General features: G+C 28.6%; 1 protein-coding gene across 13 annotated transcripts in view; it reads left to right on the top strand.

The window, feature by feature from the left end:
• The window catches only part of LOC123293984 (glycogen synthase kinase-3 beta-like), a 105,618-nt gene that overhangs the window by 60,422 nt on the left and 27,235 nt on the right, over positions 1–17,961 (top strand). For 2 of the 13 annotated variants that reach the window (XM_044875012.1, XM_044875013.1), the window contains exon 1: positions 7,266–7,674. The exons of 4 other annotated variants lie outside the window; for them this stretch is intronic. In XM_044875012.1, the coding sequence (XP_044730947.1) occupies positions 7,308–7,674 (367 nt within the window). In that variant the 5' untranslated portion in view covers positions 7,266–7,307. Of the gene's footprint in view, positions 1–7,264; positions 7,675–17,961 lie in introns of those variants that run through there. 7 more of the 13 variants (XM_044875014.1, XM_044875015.1, XM_044875016.1 and 4 more) reach the window with 5 other exon arrangements.

Here is a 17,961-nt window from a genome sequence, read left to right on the forward strand (position 1 = left end):
GCTCAAAAAACGAAGTATTTTGGCCAAAGATCTCTGTAGAATGTGGAATTGTTGAATTTAAACGCCGACTTCGTGAGCACCGACCAAATAAATCTTTTGAGAGAAATTCTCGAAATAAAATGTTTATATTTCAATTTAAGCCCCAAAAGAGGAAGTTGTTTTAAAAAAAGTCAGTTTGGTCAAAAAGTGTGGTCTTTAAATTTAAAGTCAGTTGGTTTTCTAATCAAATATTCCATCAAAATTACTCGATAATCGTCAGACTTGTTGATAACAAAATTTTAACTTAAAAGTTTAAACGACATCTCGAAAACGGCCAGGTAAGGGGAAAAAGCCATAAGAAAAATTATTTAGAAAAGTCCAAAATTTAAGATCCAATTGGTTTTGAATTTTACACAACAATCGTTAATTTTGAAAGTATCAAATTTTCATCAAAATAACGAATTTTTTGGAAACGGCGACGAAAAAGGACAAAAAAGGCTAAAAATAGTTAAAAATACCAGACCAAATAGTTTTTTTTTTTTTCTATTTCCAGTATGATTGGTTATTACGAACTTATAAGCACTCTGTTGCGGATCAAGTCCACACTTTCTAACTAAAGTGACTTTTTTCTACAGCTTCATACGAACATTTTGCGCTCCCTTCCATAAATCGGAGGTGTATGTTTAAATTCCAAGCTTTTGATCATTTTTCAGTTTTAATATCTCGATTACATACTGGAGTATTATGTATTATGGGATTTAGATATGGCTGTCAATTGATACATTTGGTCCTAGATCTGAGATCATAGTTCATCAATTGGTAACCTGATTTTTTTTAATAAAAGATATAAAGTTTTACACGTGTTTCTTTCAATTTCTTATCTTGTCATTGTTAAAGATATGCAACCGCATAACGTAGACATTAAATTTGTTTGTGGTTGGAGATGATTATTTACTCTTTTATTGCAATTGATAATTGAATTTAATAATCGCTTTTCATACAGTGGTGGGTCGGTCATTCACTCCATCCACCACTTATTATTTAAAATTTCTTATTCATTGACTAGTATTTAATTCGTTACAATTAAATTACCATTGTAAATTTGTTGCATCAATCTTAAAGATATTCCGTCATTGAATGGTGGAGGAAATAAATGAACGAAACATGAATATATATTGTATCGATTAATCGACTGTAAATAATTGATTTGTTTAACAATCGTATTTTTTCTTTAATGTCATTCAAATAAAAATAACATTTTTATGTAAAAGTAACCATTCATCTTCAAACTTCAACCCTTAAATCTATACAAGTTATGTGCCGGAGATCTGCGAATACAGATATGGATCTTTGTTTTGAAGCTATAAATTTCATGTGAAGCGTGCTTAAATTAGTTCAAACAGAAAGACAGTAAACAAATTTCAAAAATGATTTTCTGTTTTCAGACTTACATGCTATTATACGTCGAGTATTACCTCCGGCAAAGTTTTCGTGTACAGAACCCTAAGCTCGCAGTTAAAACATATCTAAGAACACTCTACATTAAATTGCCTTTCAAACTAAACAAAAAAATCCAAATTGGTTCACCCGTTTAAGGGCTACGATGCCACAGACAGACAGACACACACACACATAGCGGACAAACTTATAACATCCTTTTTTTAGGATTAATAAAATCAATTTTTCTCTGGCATCTGGTAGACTGACTTTCAGTTTTTGGTAGAAGCTTTCTCCACCTCTGTTCTATAGGTTTTATTATTCAAATTCAAAATTATTTATTTTTTAACCCTGATCGAATCAAAAAAAAAAGTTTTATCAATTTGACCGCTATGTGTGTGTCTGGCTGTCTGTGTTTTTGTTGTTGTTTCGTTTGAGAGGTTATTCAATGGGTAGTGTTCTTAGCTATGTTTCAAGCGCGATTTTAGGATTCCGTACCCGGAGCAACTAAAAAATAGGCAGTGATCCTCAAAATTATTTGGAGCAGGCTTTAAGGAAAAGGTTATTTAGGATAGTGTTCTTAGATTCATTTCAAGTGCGAATTGATGACTCCGTACCCAAAAAATGTATGGGGGGTTTTTTAAATTTTGTAAATTTCACTTGTCATTGCAAGTTAACAATTTTATAGAATACAATACATTTTAAAACTATAGTGCTTAGCTTAAACTTTGCTTACAATGAATGCATTATCTTATTTGACTTTATAACGGCCACTTTGATAAGTGTATTATCAATATCTCGGCTCTTTGTTCTTGTAGGATTTCAAAAATGTAAATGGCAGCTTGATTTCAAAACCGTTCAAAAATAGAGAAATTTTTAACTCAAAAAAATACCCTATTATTATATTTTGTTAGAAACTTTTTTTTATCGAATAATTGAATAAAAAATATCAATTGTTAAAACTGAAAAATCAACTTTTCGATTGCTGTTTTCCAACACTAGTTTATTTATGTTGTTTAAACAAAAACATAATCGAAATTCGTCTATTGGTATTTTTTGTCGTGATTCACTTTGGAGGCTTTTTGTTTTTAATTTGACAAATTAAGAACAGATACTAATGTCGAACTCAATTAGAATAAAAATTCGAAACAATTTTAATTATACGGCTTAGTCTCCCGCATATGTAAAAATAATATTCTCATTAAAACAAAGTTTTGATTTTAGGTCAAGGTGATACACTGTTATTGAAACAATAAATTCCTAAATTTATTTTGAAACAGAAATTTTAAAGAGATGTCAGCCACATGTTTTTAAAACAACTTTTAAAAAAAAAAGATACGATTCATTAATTACACCTGTAAAAATGAACATATATAAATAAATTACATATTTTTATGATATGTGTTAATTATTTTTTAATTATTGTATATTAGAATTGTAATTAATCAATAAAACATACGAGTGAATGAATAATTTTATTGAAGTTCCAATCATCAATAACTAAAAACATAGGACGGAGGTCCTTAAATTAACTATCGTATAAGTATTCGTTGTGTGCGTAGTCATGGTAGGGACAATAAAAACGATGCCTGCTCTTCCATTAAAAAATTTTGGCGATAAAGGACGCTGTTAAAATTATTGAAAAACACTAATTAATTAAACTTAATGCATTAAAAATTGTGAAAATAAGAACCTCCCTGTCAGTAGCCAAACGGTCAAAGACTAACGCCTTAGACCGCTCAACCACATAGCCGGCAACACACTGTATAACTTTGGTTATGATAAAAATAAAATTAAAGTCGATTAAAGAAGCTTTATCTCGTTATCTAAAAGCTTACATATTGGATCCAAAAAACGGTAAAAAACTTTCTTTTTAAAATTTGATTCTCTATATTAGCACTGTGTTTTTACACGATTTAAAAACTGTAAGTATATTTTTTCTGCAGTCCGTAATTACTTTTTCAACGGTTTTTCCCATTAAGGCTAATTATAAATTTAGTATTTTGTTACTATATCTTAAATAAATTTTATTTCTAATTGTAAAAATGTGTTGTTTTACTTAAATATTGACGTCAGGAAATTTTTTTTTGTATTATTGAAATTCTGTATCATATCATGTGATTGACAACAAATAAATTAACATATTAATTTTTTGTGATAATTATCACTTATTGCTATATTCTTTACAAATTTATGTAAATATTTTAGTTATTAATTATTAGTTGTACTCAAATTTATTAAATAAATAAATAAATGGTATTTTATGATCAATTATGTTTACATCAGTTTCAAATTTAATATATGTATCATTTTAAAATTCATCAATTATAATCGAGAGACCATGCTGTAAATAAATATCGTATACATGATTAAAGTAAACAAAAACAAAAAGAAATAATAATAAATTTTATTAAGTAGTGTTATTAATTCTGTTTGAAAGAAGCGAAGGAACACGAAAATGAATAAAACATTTAATCAGTTCTTAGTCTACGATTAATTGAAAACCCATTCATTTAACTTTGGTGTCTGAAACGTCTCCGGTTTTTTGTATCTGCATCGATATGTTAAGAATTTTTATACGATTAACATCATTTTTTTAATCCAAAATTTGGGCAAACTCTTTTTAAAATTAAAAAAATTTATATTTTAACTGTCACATATTCGAGCTTTAAAATTTAACTAATTATTTTGTAATAAATATAAAATTTATGCACTCTTACACAAAGTAGTAAGAGTGTATAAGGAATATTTTTTTTACATTTAAACTTTTGTTCTATCTCTAACGGTTTACAAGATCCAATTGACTTGCTTATTTACGAACTCGGCTCCACTTTTTACGCCCTAACCACGCTATAATAATTTCAGCTTGATATGTCAGCGGACAATCGGAAATGGATTTTATAAACATCTAGACAAAAATTTTGTTTGTAGTATCAATATTTTTAAGCGTTACAAAGTTGGGACTAAACTTAGTATACCTTGATATATTTCATATATACATGGTATAAAAAATAGATAGTAGTAATCATAGAGATATGAAGATAGAGAACGCTAGCCTGTAAGTGAATGCGATATTCGAAGCGAGAAAGAAGATTGCCAGTAAATTCCTCTGTGTCTTTGTCTAATACATATACTTATACCTAATACATATAAAAAGTATATATGTACATATGATTATGACAAGGACACAGGGGAACTCACTGACAGTCTTCTCTCTCATTCATCATATCGCATCCTTTTACAGGCTAGCAAATCCCTCGTCTTCTCTATGTGTAATATTCTATGGTAGTAATAGTAAGTCTATGTCTAAGAAATCAATTAACAGCAATGTGAAATTTTATTTTTTTAAAGGCTTTTGTATTTTAACATTTACTACGTCACAAATATATCACACTGGGCCTAAAAAAATAATATATGAATTTTTTTAAATATTTTATTGATCTTAATTTACTTATTTTTTAAACCATTTACATTGAGGGGGCTGGGGAGGGTAACAGTTGATCATTGGATATGATCAGAAGAGCTGATCGATTCGCGGAGCTTTTTAAAAATTAAAGTTCCTGGATTTAAAAAAAGCGGGGTTAATCAAAATTGCTTTTTATAAAATGATGTTTTTGTTTTTTATCAAATATAAATGTTATCAAATATATTTTTATCAAATATAAATATCAAATATAATGTTTCGATTAAAATCAAACTTTCGAATTATGTTAAAATTGCATTCAAGCCGAAATTCATATAAATTGAATCTGTATTTGTGTAGGATGAGTGACTTATTTAAATCAATCATACACGTTCAAATTTGAAATGAGCATATATCATCAACACATTTTTTTTTCAACACAAATTTAAAATCAATGTGTCAAGGACAAAACATACATCATTTTTAACAAAGTATTTAGTATTTAAAAAAAAACCGATAAATATACAGTATAAATGTTATTTGTATCTTATCTATTCATTTTTAAAGACAATTTACCTAAGCCTCATTTTTTATTCGCCAAAACAATTGATGTTCAAAAGAATATAAATAATACGTTTATGTACAGATTATATATTCGTCTTACGCACGTGAATTGAACATCCTTCAAGGTAGTTTTATCACATGTAAATTTCGTGCAATTTATTTATGCGGATAAACAAAGTACACATTATTTTGGAAAATTTTGTAACAAGTCAAAAATTTGGGTGATCGTAGTTCTTAGATAGTTCAAAATATTGGCAAACCAAAAACAAAGGCGTTATTGAAAAAGCTGCGCTTTCTAAGTTCTGGACCCGTAAAGTCAGCAGCATAAATTTTGCATGTTTATCCATTAGATAAACTAAAAACTACTGAACCGATTTGTAAATTAAGATTCTGCTTTGAATTTGAGAACAAAAGTGGGAGTAATCAAGAGCAAGAAACAGATATTTAGAGAGGATGGTACATTTTGCTTAATTGATTATTGATGATTCTTTGGAATTTAGATAAAGTAAATTTTTTTTGAGGAAGCTAATCATTGTTTGGACATGATTACATTCATTTTCAAATACTTTTTTATTATCCTATGCAAAACGACTCCCAATAGCCGTGTATTCCGATTACAGTGACGGACAAACAGACGGTTTTTATCGGACGAACCTACTACAACACTCTAAAATTTCAATCATATCATTCATTCTATTCATATATTAATACTTTCACACTAGCTTTTAGGTCGCGAACTTAGTTTTACGGTAACATTTAGGTTTATATAAAGGGTGGTGCATTTTCTTTCACGTCAATAAGAATAGCTGGGAAAACAAACAATTGACTGAGTTAATTGTTGAAACACCATGTATAGACAATGTTGATTACACTGTCACTTTACACATACATACATGTCACACATACTTAAATGATATTCCCATATAATATATACTATACAATTTGCGCTCTCACAGGTAAACAGTGATGTTTACGAAAAAATGTTTCAAACAAAAGTTGTTAATTTTTTATAAGGTATTAAGCACACTAAAAATTTCAGCTAAAAATGTTTTTTCGTTTTTGAGTTATCGTGTTGATAGACGGACAGCCGGAAATGGGCTAATTAGGTGATTTTATGAACACCTATACCAAAATTTTTTTCGTAACATCAATATTTTTAAGCGTAACAAACTTGGGACTAAACTTAGTATACCTTTATATATATTACATATATACATGGTATAAAAACGCAAAAATGGCAGTATTTTAAAATTAGACCTATTTTACCATTAATTTACATGAAATGTGATTTTATCATAGAAAATGAAAGTTTGAAATGAAATTTTGAACTCATATTACATTAAAATAATTATAAGAATATTACATTTTTAAATCAAATGAGGAGTAGACTGTAGTTTTTGTTTACAATCTAAAGTTGAATTGTCCAGCAAAGCGAGTGAGAAAACTGCTGCTTTAAGTATAAAACATTGAAAGTAGAATTATTTTTAGGTTCAGTCTTTAATAAAATGTTGAAATATATTAAAGTATAAAAATTATTCAAAAATTCATTACCTTTTTGTATAATTTTCCAATTTCATTGGACTATAAACACATTACTGAATCGTAATTATTCCAGTGATAGATGTGTAAATGTATTAAAAATAAATAGCATCGACATTAATATAAACACCAATACAGGTTGATATCTAAGACCTTACGTATGAGCCAATTTCTATGATAATAATGATAACAAAATTAAACATTAAAACATATTTTTATTGTAAAATTATGACGAATTCTATTTTTATCATATCTTCAACAATTATAATTTTACATAAGTAATAATTTGAAAATTATTTTATTTAGTAATAAAAATTATTTATCAAATTCTGCAAGTGATGAATTAATGTAAAAAAACAATCGTGAAAAAAAATAATAAATAAAAATGGCACCAAAAGGCTGTAATGCTACAACTGGAGCAACAGGACCAACACAATCAAAACCATTTGGAAGTGACTGTGATAATATAAAATGGCGTCGTCAATCACGTGATTGTGTATTCAATAAAAGTGAAGCTACATCAGGCTGTAATTGTGATAAAAACTGTTCATGTATTCATAATAAAAAACAATTAAAACGACCAAAAAGTGTAGTTGTAACGGCAACAGATAACAATAATGAAAAATTTAAGTTTAGTGAAATAACTAAATCTGATTTGCAATTAAATAATAATAATATGTGTAGTAAATTTAATAAAAACAGACATGATAAATTGTTTACACAAATATGTAAAAAACTTCGTAAAATATTCCGTAAGTTCATATTTTTATATACGTTTGTTTCAAGTTCAATTTATGGATTTCGAGACACTGACTCAAAATTTATTTGCTACAATTTGACTTTTTGTAAATACATTTTTCTTCTGGCATTCACGAAAATCATCCAGGCATACATATACGACGGGACTAAAGAGCCGCTATATCGACGTAATATGCTTCTTGCGCAGCTGTAAAGCGGGTAGTTGACCCATTGAAAAAGTATGGTATGATGATTCGTAAATAACAGAAGGAAAAAATTTGTCTGTAACAAATAATATAACGCATGGATGAAATTTTTTATCCGATCATGTTCTGATGACCTGCGCTGTCACTGTAATTTCCATTCCATGCTAGATTTGAAAAAAGCAGCGTTATGCCACCATAGAAATCATTGAGTCGTACGATAAACTTGCATTGATGCCAACAGTGCTAAAATTTTAAATTATTCAAGCATGCACTTTTTAAAAGGTATGTTATTTTACACTTGCGCACTTGATCCTTTTACACTCATTTTAAAGATAAAGAAGTGGATTTGTAAACGCCGGTAGTATTTTGAAACATCCGTAAACTTAGAACCGTTCGAAAAAAGAAAAAGCTCAATGCTGACATACCGCCTCTTAATCGCCCGTGTATCCACATTTGCATTTCCTAATTATTGCCGAAACAATTAAAAAAATAAAGTATATCCACACTTCTCGTTGCATTTCTATTGATTCTTCTACTACTAATTACAATGTCTAATTGATCTCAGTTATTAATTAATTTTGATAATGGTGATGATGGGATTCGAACTGGTGCCCTTCGGAAACCGAATCTCACATGCTGTCCTTTATACCACGGTATCACATTTATTAGAGTTAATATTTAATGGTTTTACGGAAAATTCCTAGAAGAAATCCTAGAAAAAACTAAAGGCACAGATTAACTATAGCATGACAATTATTTGATACATATTTATATATATATAATATATATGTAAAAAAAAATACTTAGTTTTGATAGAGTGCTCCTGATAGCAGTCGAAATCGTCATGCCTTTTGATAAGTCTTTGGTTATCAGCGTAAGACACGAATCTGAAATTCCAAAGATATGTCCAAGTTGGACTTCAATATCGAGTTTCCTAGCGACGGCCTATATTGAAATCCTTGCGCCATGCTATGGTTCGTTTTTCCTAATTAAAACTTTTAAAGTAAGGTCTGAATTAGGCTTGCCTCTGGGTACAAAAACACTTCTTATATCTTGAAAACGTAAAATTGTTAGGTTGATGAAAAGAAACACAAGTTTCCTTCTGAGTTTAACGTTTTGCATTACGCAAGTAGCACATACAGAGCGTAACTTCTTTGTAAACATCAAATCAGTTCTTCTTTTGTCCACTAATCCTCAACTTCCGGTTGCTAAAAGGACTCTTCATTAATTACGTAAGCATTTGGGGCAGGGTTAAAATACTATACATGCGCCTATGTGAGGGGAGAGGGATGTAAAACCCATTTTTACGAAGAAAGATTTTGTAATTTAGTATAATAATCTAAATTATCTACTAAAAAATAAAAATCTGCAATTTACGTCAAACTGTGAGTTTTAGTGTAAATGATACTTTTCTAACAGCGTTTCATTATTCGGTAAAAAGATATTGAATGTTACGTAAGAAGAAGGAGGGGAGTTAGAGAAATCTTATGTATGCTTAATGCTTACTTGGGGGAAGAAGGAATCAAAAATTGTTGAAATCGTGCATACATAATTAATGTTTGGCCCTTAAGTGACGTTTTCTATCAATATTTTAATTGAAAGCGCATGTTGAGATCAAAACGACATCGTACAATAGACTTCTATACGTCTAAATTTTTTGCATTTAATCCTTGCTAGCCCAGGTAATCATTCTAGCAATATTTATAAAAAAAAAATTGAAAATGCTATATTTTGACTTGCTTATGGTAGCAATGTCAGTAGTATCCATACATTGATCAGAATGATATTAAAATCAGTTCAACTTTTTTGATCAGTATAGATGATAGTTCATGTAGAAAATTTATACCTATAAGTAAATGCTCAGGGTAATTAGGAAGTACTTGCTAACTACACATACAACACCACATTCTTAATTGCATTAAAAGCAAATATGCATGAAATTGAGAATATACACATATCAAAATTTAATTGAATTTTCTCCACCTAAAATAAATTGATACGATATTAATAAAGTTATTTTAAATATTTAATTTATACTTGAAAAATGTTTCTTATTACAAAATTGATATATTTTTCAAAATTCTTTTTAAATATTTATTATAAAATTAAAATATAAATATTTAAATTAGTATTTTATTTCAAAGGAGATTTTAGATTTTCGTTGATTGAAAATTAAATTTGGTTATGTAATGATTATGACGAATTTTTTTTATCAATTCCCAGTGGGATGTAAATGCATATTGGAGTTTAATAAACGAAGTTATGTATTAGTCTAGTCGACAAGTTCAAGTTGGTGAAATATATAAATAATGATCGTAAATATATTTGTGATAGCTCGTTGGATTCGGAATAATGTCTGGAAAATATGCCAGAAGCGTTTTTCAGAACATAAAAAATTGCAAAAGTTATAAACAAATAAAGATGATAAAAGATATTTCGTGTTTTGCCAATATTTCATAAAACATTAATATTTAATAAGAATGTTGCAAAAATTCAGAATTAATTCGATTTGAATGAAAATCACTTTTTTAGGGAAACTTTGACTCAAAAAATATAAAAATCGTACGCCTCGAAATTTAATCGTCTAATCGTAAAATCATCAGATTTTCGTGAAGTAAACAAAACAGATTCAGTGTCATTAAGCAACGAAATAAATAAAAATTAGTTAAGGATGTACGACTGCCAGGACAATTTTGGATAAAAGATTTGATTTTTTTATATGAACTAAATCAATTCTGAAAATTTTAGGGGAGCTTGCCTGATTATTTAAATAAATAAAAGACTTCAAAAGTAGGCATATTTAACATCGATTATGGTAAAACGGTAGATGGATGATATGTTTTCATAGATTTCTTCACAACTAGTCGGTGGAAATTAAAAAAAAAAAAAAAAACTAAATTAAAGATAAAACCTTAATAAATTATCGAAAACAAAAAAAAATCGTTATACCCGACTAATTAAGGATGTATGAGCACGGTAGTGGAGACAATTTTGTTTATTTATTTAGCTTTTGGTATTTCGAAAGCCAAGGCAGATAAAAATGTTATTCTTATTTTTCGTCTTCATGAAGTTATATCAAAATTCATCATCAAAGTTGAAAATAAGGTACAAATAATTTAAACCACAAGTCTAAACTTGCCTTGGCGCTCGTACTACCTTAATAATGACAATTTAATTATAAAATTATTAATGACTCAAAAAATGCTCATGAAAAGTTGTACAAAAAAATTTTCTGGATCCACACTTGTGTCGGCACAATTAATATAGGTATTAATTGTATAAATATTTATTTTAATTTTGAGACTCAATATAAATCGAGTGTTCGGATTACTGGAATTGTGTAGAATACCAAATGCATGTATGTACGTACACACATGATATCATTTTTATGTGATTGTACTATCACAAGCGTAAGAAACAGTTTTAGGCAGAGCGGAAGAAATGTGTTCAAATCACTGGACGTTTCGGATGTTGGGATTATCAAGATTCTACTGTAGGTACCTTTTATTTCTTCTTCTCTTTATTCTTTTGACACTGTCATTTAATATTATAACACCGTGAAATATTCATAAATAAGCTTACAAAATCATTCAAACTCCATATTTTAATTCAAAAAAATCAAAGTAAGTGACGTTTTATAGAAAATACATCAAATTTTTACAGTTCCCTGTCAAAATTTTATCCACCTGACATATGAGTTAAAATGTCACAAAAAGTATATTTTTACATTAAAAGATAAACAGATTTTTTTTATAGAAAACAATAATGCATATATTTTTATTAACATCAACAATTAATATATATTTAAAACTTTTTTAAATCGATCTCATTTATATCGTAACATCAACTAACAGCAATCGCATAAAACGGGTACAAAATGTCAGATCGTAAAGAATCAAACGCAAAACGTAGAAGTGTTAATGTGTCAGGTGGAAGTAACAGTCGTGCTAATCATAAAATTTTACCAGATCGCCATAAAAAAACATGGGCCATTAATGATGATGATCATGTTAGATTATCTGAAGTTATCGAAACAGGTACAGAATTTTTTTTACGTTTATTTACCAGTCTATATTAAAGCGAATAAACTGCTTTTCGAAAGTCGACTTTTTTATATGAATTTATTAACTAGTCAAAATTGCAGTTACGTGTACGTAGTGAGCCGGAGGACGATACCACCCGCCTTAGAAGGGACACCAACGTCTGTCGCTATAGCGTATGACATGTACTGCTAACGCGTACTTGACTGTTGCTTCTAGAGCTTCAATTGTATGCGTCCCTTTAAAATGTTTTTAAAATGAGTAGTCGTTATATTCTATTACGCCTATTAATGCTTGAAGAAATTCTGTTGGAAAAAATGATGTTTGGGAGTAATGCTGAAGGCCATACCTTATTTAAAAGAAGAAAAAATGAAGGTTTCTTTGCAAAACTTAGCAACATTCATTACAGGATGACAAAAAGTTTCGGAAATTTATAACACAAAATTTCGCTCTGTTTAATAAAGTCTTAGTGCCGATCTATAAAGAATGATATGTGTAAGAGGAAATTTTCAGTGATTTTTTGATATTTTAAAACTTAGAATTTTAAATCACCGCGCATATCCACTTCCTCAATGTCAACATGACCTCTCACTTTTGCGACTTTTTAAACAATAAACACTAAATTGTAATTTTTATACTTTTCATGCACTTCGGTCACACATCAATGCTTAATATTTGCTAAACATTAGTTTTTTCTTGAACTGTACGTGCTAACAAGCCAATAGTACGATCGTCGTTCTTACATGCCCATACGTGGCTACGGGCCTGAAATAATAAAGATAAATATCACGAGCCTAACGATTAAACACTAATCTTACTCATCCTGTTTAGAGAAACAACAGACTAGGATTGCAAACATCAATGTATTAAGGACTTGGAAGTAAACAATGAATTTGTATTTATAAAAATTTATTTTTAAATTTTCCAACTAAATACGTATTATAATTTCGAAACATCTACAATGCTTGGCAATAAAATTACGAACTAAAATTTTCAACAAATAATTTGTGCTACGAATTTAGACTTTTAAAAAAGATTCATTCTATTTGTCAATGGTTTGGTACTGCTTCATTTTTTTTTTTTTTTTTTTTTTGTTTAAAAATCATTTGCAGCCGATTTGTGAAATCATTTGCAATATAGAAAAAATTATCTATATTTTATCTTAATTTGCGCCCTCACGGGTAAATAGCAATGCTTATGAAAAATAATATATTTCAAATAAATTTGTTAATTAAGGAATAACTTTTACATTTAAGTTCTAGCTCTAACGGTTTACAGGAAGAATACTTTTTTATTTCATTGAATGATCAAAATATACACACCATTTAAAATTTGCATATTAGACCACAAGCCCATGGTGAAAATTTTTGGGTAAAATCCTATATGTAAAAATAAGTTTAAGCATGCCGTCAGCTTTGCGGGGTTCATTTGAGTACAGATGTGAATATGGATGTCGCACCCTTTGATATCTCACCCCTGCACCAGCAAATATATTCGGCGTTGATTAATACTAACTCGTATTTGAGACGAATAATATTAATACCGTAAAAAAATAAACACGAAGGCCCTCGAAATTGATGGGAAATAGAGATAGAATAGTTTTTTTAACTTCTGGTACCGAGTTAAAAATTTGATACATTTTCCATTTCTGTACGGCATTTCTGTAATTCGCTTCGAATATCTATGCAAAGTTACTATCCATCAATGCCATACATATTTGCTGGTGCAGGCGTGAAATACCAAGAAGTGTGACATTCATGGTGCTTAAACTTACTTTTACATATAGGAGCATCTTTTTAAATATGATTCCTGATGGGTCATTTCATGCGAAAAATTTCAGCTTGGGCTTGTGGTCTATATCTCAGCGTATTTGGAAGCTAGAAAGTTGAAAAAAAAGACGCAACACTTTTTTTTATTACTATGATTTTTGAATTAATTTTGTTGGGCTAGAATTATTGTTTATTCGAATAAAAAATTATTTGAATAACACCCTCTGATTTGTAGTATACAGAACACGTGGTTCGGTTAATAATTTAAAGAATTCAATTCCACTCTATCTAATATACCCCACTCGTTAGTAAATGTCTTTCAAATAATAATTATGAAGCCACCAAAATTATTCAATCCATCAAATATTTGATTAATTTACACAAGTAAAAAAGCAGTTTACGATTCTGTTTGGTACAATTTTATTGTGAACAACTGTACAATGAAGATGCAAAAGTTTTGTTATTTCAACTTCATATTTACTTGCGTAATCCTTGGTGTTTTTATTATTTCGTATGCGCAGTTTTAACTAAATAACATATCTTTTTTTTTTTACAATAAAATTTTTTGCAAAGTGTCAAATCATTTTTACTTAAGAAGAAAAATTTGAGTGTTTTAAAAAACTGTAAATTTACGTGTGTTTTTTAATGTCAACTCGAAATGTGCAATATGTTTTTGTTTCATGTAACAGTAAGTGATTTTTGTCTGAAAATGAAAAAAATTTATGTAGTTTTTAAAATATTTAGAAGTGATGTATTATTATTTGAAAGGCCACGCGTTTTAACATTAATTTCATGCTTAATGATAAATAATATAAAAATTGTTTTATCATTTTATTTATTTTAACTATCTCATAATAATTATTGAATTTATAACATCACATTGTGGTCGCGTGTTTCGATAACAATACGATTTTTATTTTATATTTTGTTCGGGCTATTTTGTATATTTAGTCCGGTAGCATCTAACAGAAACATTTAACTATATCTAATGCCTATCGAATTTTTATTATACGAAATCATTAAATCATAACCTTGGAACATGAAACATACAGTCCAATTATTCGATTTTTGTTTTTCAATATAGTTTTTTTATGTCTGTTATGAAAGTAAAAAGTCATTGAAAACGTAGAAATTTTGCAACTCTCGAAAAATATTTGATAAATGATTATTTCCGGTATTCGATCATTTCGACAGTTCCAAACTTCAAGGAAATTTTTTTGAATGTATTATGTTGGTAATGACTTTCTTTGAACATGCGGCAGACAAAAAAGTAACATTGAAACACGAAATCGAATTATAAAACTAGAAAATTCGAAAAATTGAATTGTAACTATCTTGTTCCAGGTTATGATTTAACTAACCTATCCCATTTATTAATTTTTCGAAACACAAATTCTGAAGGTCATATGCGATTCAATCGACACGATTTTTCTGCCAGTAATCGACACGAGTTTTCTGCGCTTTTTTTTTTTATCTGAACGCACTTTAGTTTTTATAATGATTGTCTTGCATGCTCTTTTTTGGCATTGCAAATAGAAAACCTAAAAATTGTTTGTGTTGATTATTTTTAAGCAATTTATGTGAAAGGTCACGGCTTTGCAAACAATTAAACAAATATGTGTTATTATTTTAGTCGCACATTTGTGAAAGTTCAATAACCTGAGAATAATAAGTGATTGTAGTAAGATATTGGAGTGAGTATTTATTTCCAAAATTATTCTTTAAAATTTTATCAAATAAATATTCCAAATTTAAGATTATTTTTTTTATTATTCCTTTATTTTCTAAAATCTCGGAAAACATTTATTTGTAGACTTTAAGTCCATTGTCTTTTGTGATCAATAAAAGTAACATACATTATTTTGTCGGAACCTATTTCTATTACCAACTTTTTTTCGAAATATTTTACCAAATTCCGCAAACCGAATGAAACTGTTTTCTGATTTCCATATTCTGTCATAGGTGTAAATGTTTAAAATGAAAATGAACTTTTTTCCTATAGATTTTTTAAATATTTTCTTTGATTTATCAATGTATGTTCATCGATTAGTGTTGTCATCAAAAGCTGTTTTACGATTTTCTTGGTAAATTTTACCTGGACTAATACTTGTTTTTAGTTATGTCTTCCAATCTATACATAATTATTTACTACATATAGTAAGATCATAATTTGGAAAATTCTGCAAGAAGAATTTTGTTTAAGGATGTTCTTTGGGAAGGGCCAAAAAATCAAGTGTTCTTAAAATCATCTGTAAATCGTGTATATGCATTCTCATTAATTTTCTTTATAAGCAGATAAATTTTTTAATTCGCCTTTCGGTGGTAAATTTATAGATTTAAGCTGTTTAAGTTTACATTTTTAACATAAAAATCCTATATTGGAGGATTTTTAAAGGAATGTTTTTATGTCACAAGGGTAACTTTCTTAGGATTAGTTTGGAAAACTAATATTTCATTAGTTAAAAACACGACACAAATATTTTCCTGTAAAGAAAATTAAAACAAGGGGAACGGCATTTGTGTGTTATTTCTATTAAAAGCGATTTCGTATAAATATTTAGGCATCAATATTTCGAAAAGTATGGTATATATCGAAAAATTTTTTTTCTTTTTCGGTAAATTTTCTCAATTTTTAACAGAATCCACCTAGAAAATAAGAAACGGAAGTCTCAAATAATTTCATCACTTAGCGAGGAACGTCCTTAATTCTAGTTTGGATAAACATTTTTGTAACAAGTGAAGTTTAAAAAATTTGAAAGACCTCCCGAAAAATTATTCGGGTGCAGAACCCTTAACTTACATATCTAAGAACACTCTTCATTCAAGTGTCTTTTTTTAGAAACTGCTTTAAACTGAACCGATTGAACCGACACACACACACATAACATTCCTTTTTTTTAGTTCGGGTTTGTAGCCTAAAACTAGTTTACTACTAGTTTGTAGCCTAAATATCATCGTGTGTGTAGGACCTTGACGAATGTATTTATTTATTTTGAAATATAGTTACCCTTGGGTTAAAATAAATTTTGAAATTATATTTACTTTCTATTATAACTTACTGTCAAATTTTGCCGTATGATATTTTTACATAATTTTTTTACATCGCTTTTTAACTGCTGTTTTGAAGAACTAGGCTCCTCAACAGTCCTATAATTTTTCACGAACTTTTCGTACGTGTCTCATAGTTTTTGAGATTTTTCGGCTTCTCAACTACTCAAACTCTAACCTACTTTTTAAAGAAAAACATATGAAAGTAAACATAGTTAATAAGGAAACTGGAAATTAATTTTGTAAGGCTCAAAATAGTATTATGAAGTTGTTAAGTATGTAAACTTAACAAAAGTATGTACAAGCGTTGGTCGTTATAACCGATAGTCGGCATATAATTTCAATAAATATTAATCGCTATAGCCGATTCATTCAAATAGGTTTTTATATAAAAGGGATTGATTGCGGGTCTTTTCGTTCTTATAACTTACTTTGACTGTATTATAAAATGCACTGAGACTTTTGAATCATTCTATGGTATTCTATTTGTGATATTTATAATATGGTATGTAAAATTAATGTCAATATAAGGGAAACAAAATGTTATATTTAACATGATAGGGTTAAAATTATTATCAAACCAAATGAATGTTTGGTTGTGTTGTTATTGTAAATAGTTAAAATTGCATGTACATCGAACTACAATGAATTGAAAGTGGGTCTCGATAAGTGGTGAAGAGGAATCAATATTTCAAACGGTTCTGTTTATTCCATAATATTGTTAGCATCATTGATTTTAGAAGTACTATTTTTAGGATACTACTGAATTAAATGTAGAATAATTACTAATTTTCTTGAATTTGTCAATGAGTATATACCGGGTGTCAACAAAATCTTTGCACACAGTTGCCCTATTTTTATTAATAATAAAATTGGAAATTACTTCTAAGTGTAATTAAATAACTTTTTCTTTATCCATGGCCGAAAGTATTTACTTTCTGTTTCTGTTGGGAGACAGAAAGTTCGACATTTATGCTTTGACACCAAATCATAAATGTTGGACTTTCAGCATTCCAACAGAAGCAGTGATGCCAAATTTGGTTCTGCATGCAACGAATAGAAAATACTATTTTTACGTAACACTTACGTATAGACTTAAACATTCGAAAATTAAACTAAATCCATTTTCCATGAGGAATTTACTAGGTATTTTGTCTCGCAATTCAATTAACTGGATTAATTAAAAAATAGTACTATAATAAAATCAAACTTTATATAGTTTGTAGAGAACACAGATC

The sequence above is a fragment of the Chrysoperla carnea genome, chromosome 2 (genome assembly GCF_905475395.1).
Source record: "Chrysoperla carnea chromosome 2, inChrCarn1.1, whole genome shotgun sequence".
Taxonomy (NCBI): domain Eukaryota; kingdom Metazoa; phylum Arthropoda; class Insecta; order Neuroptera; family Chrysopidae; genus Chrysoperla; species Chrysoperla carnea.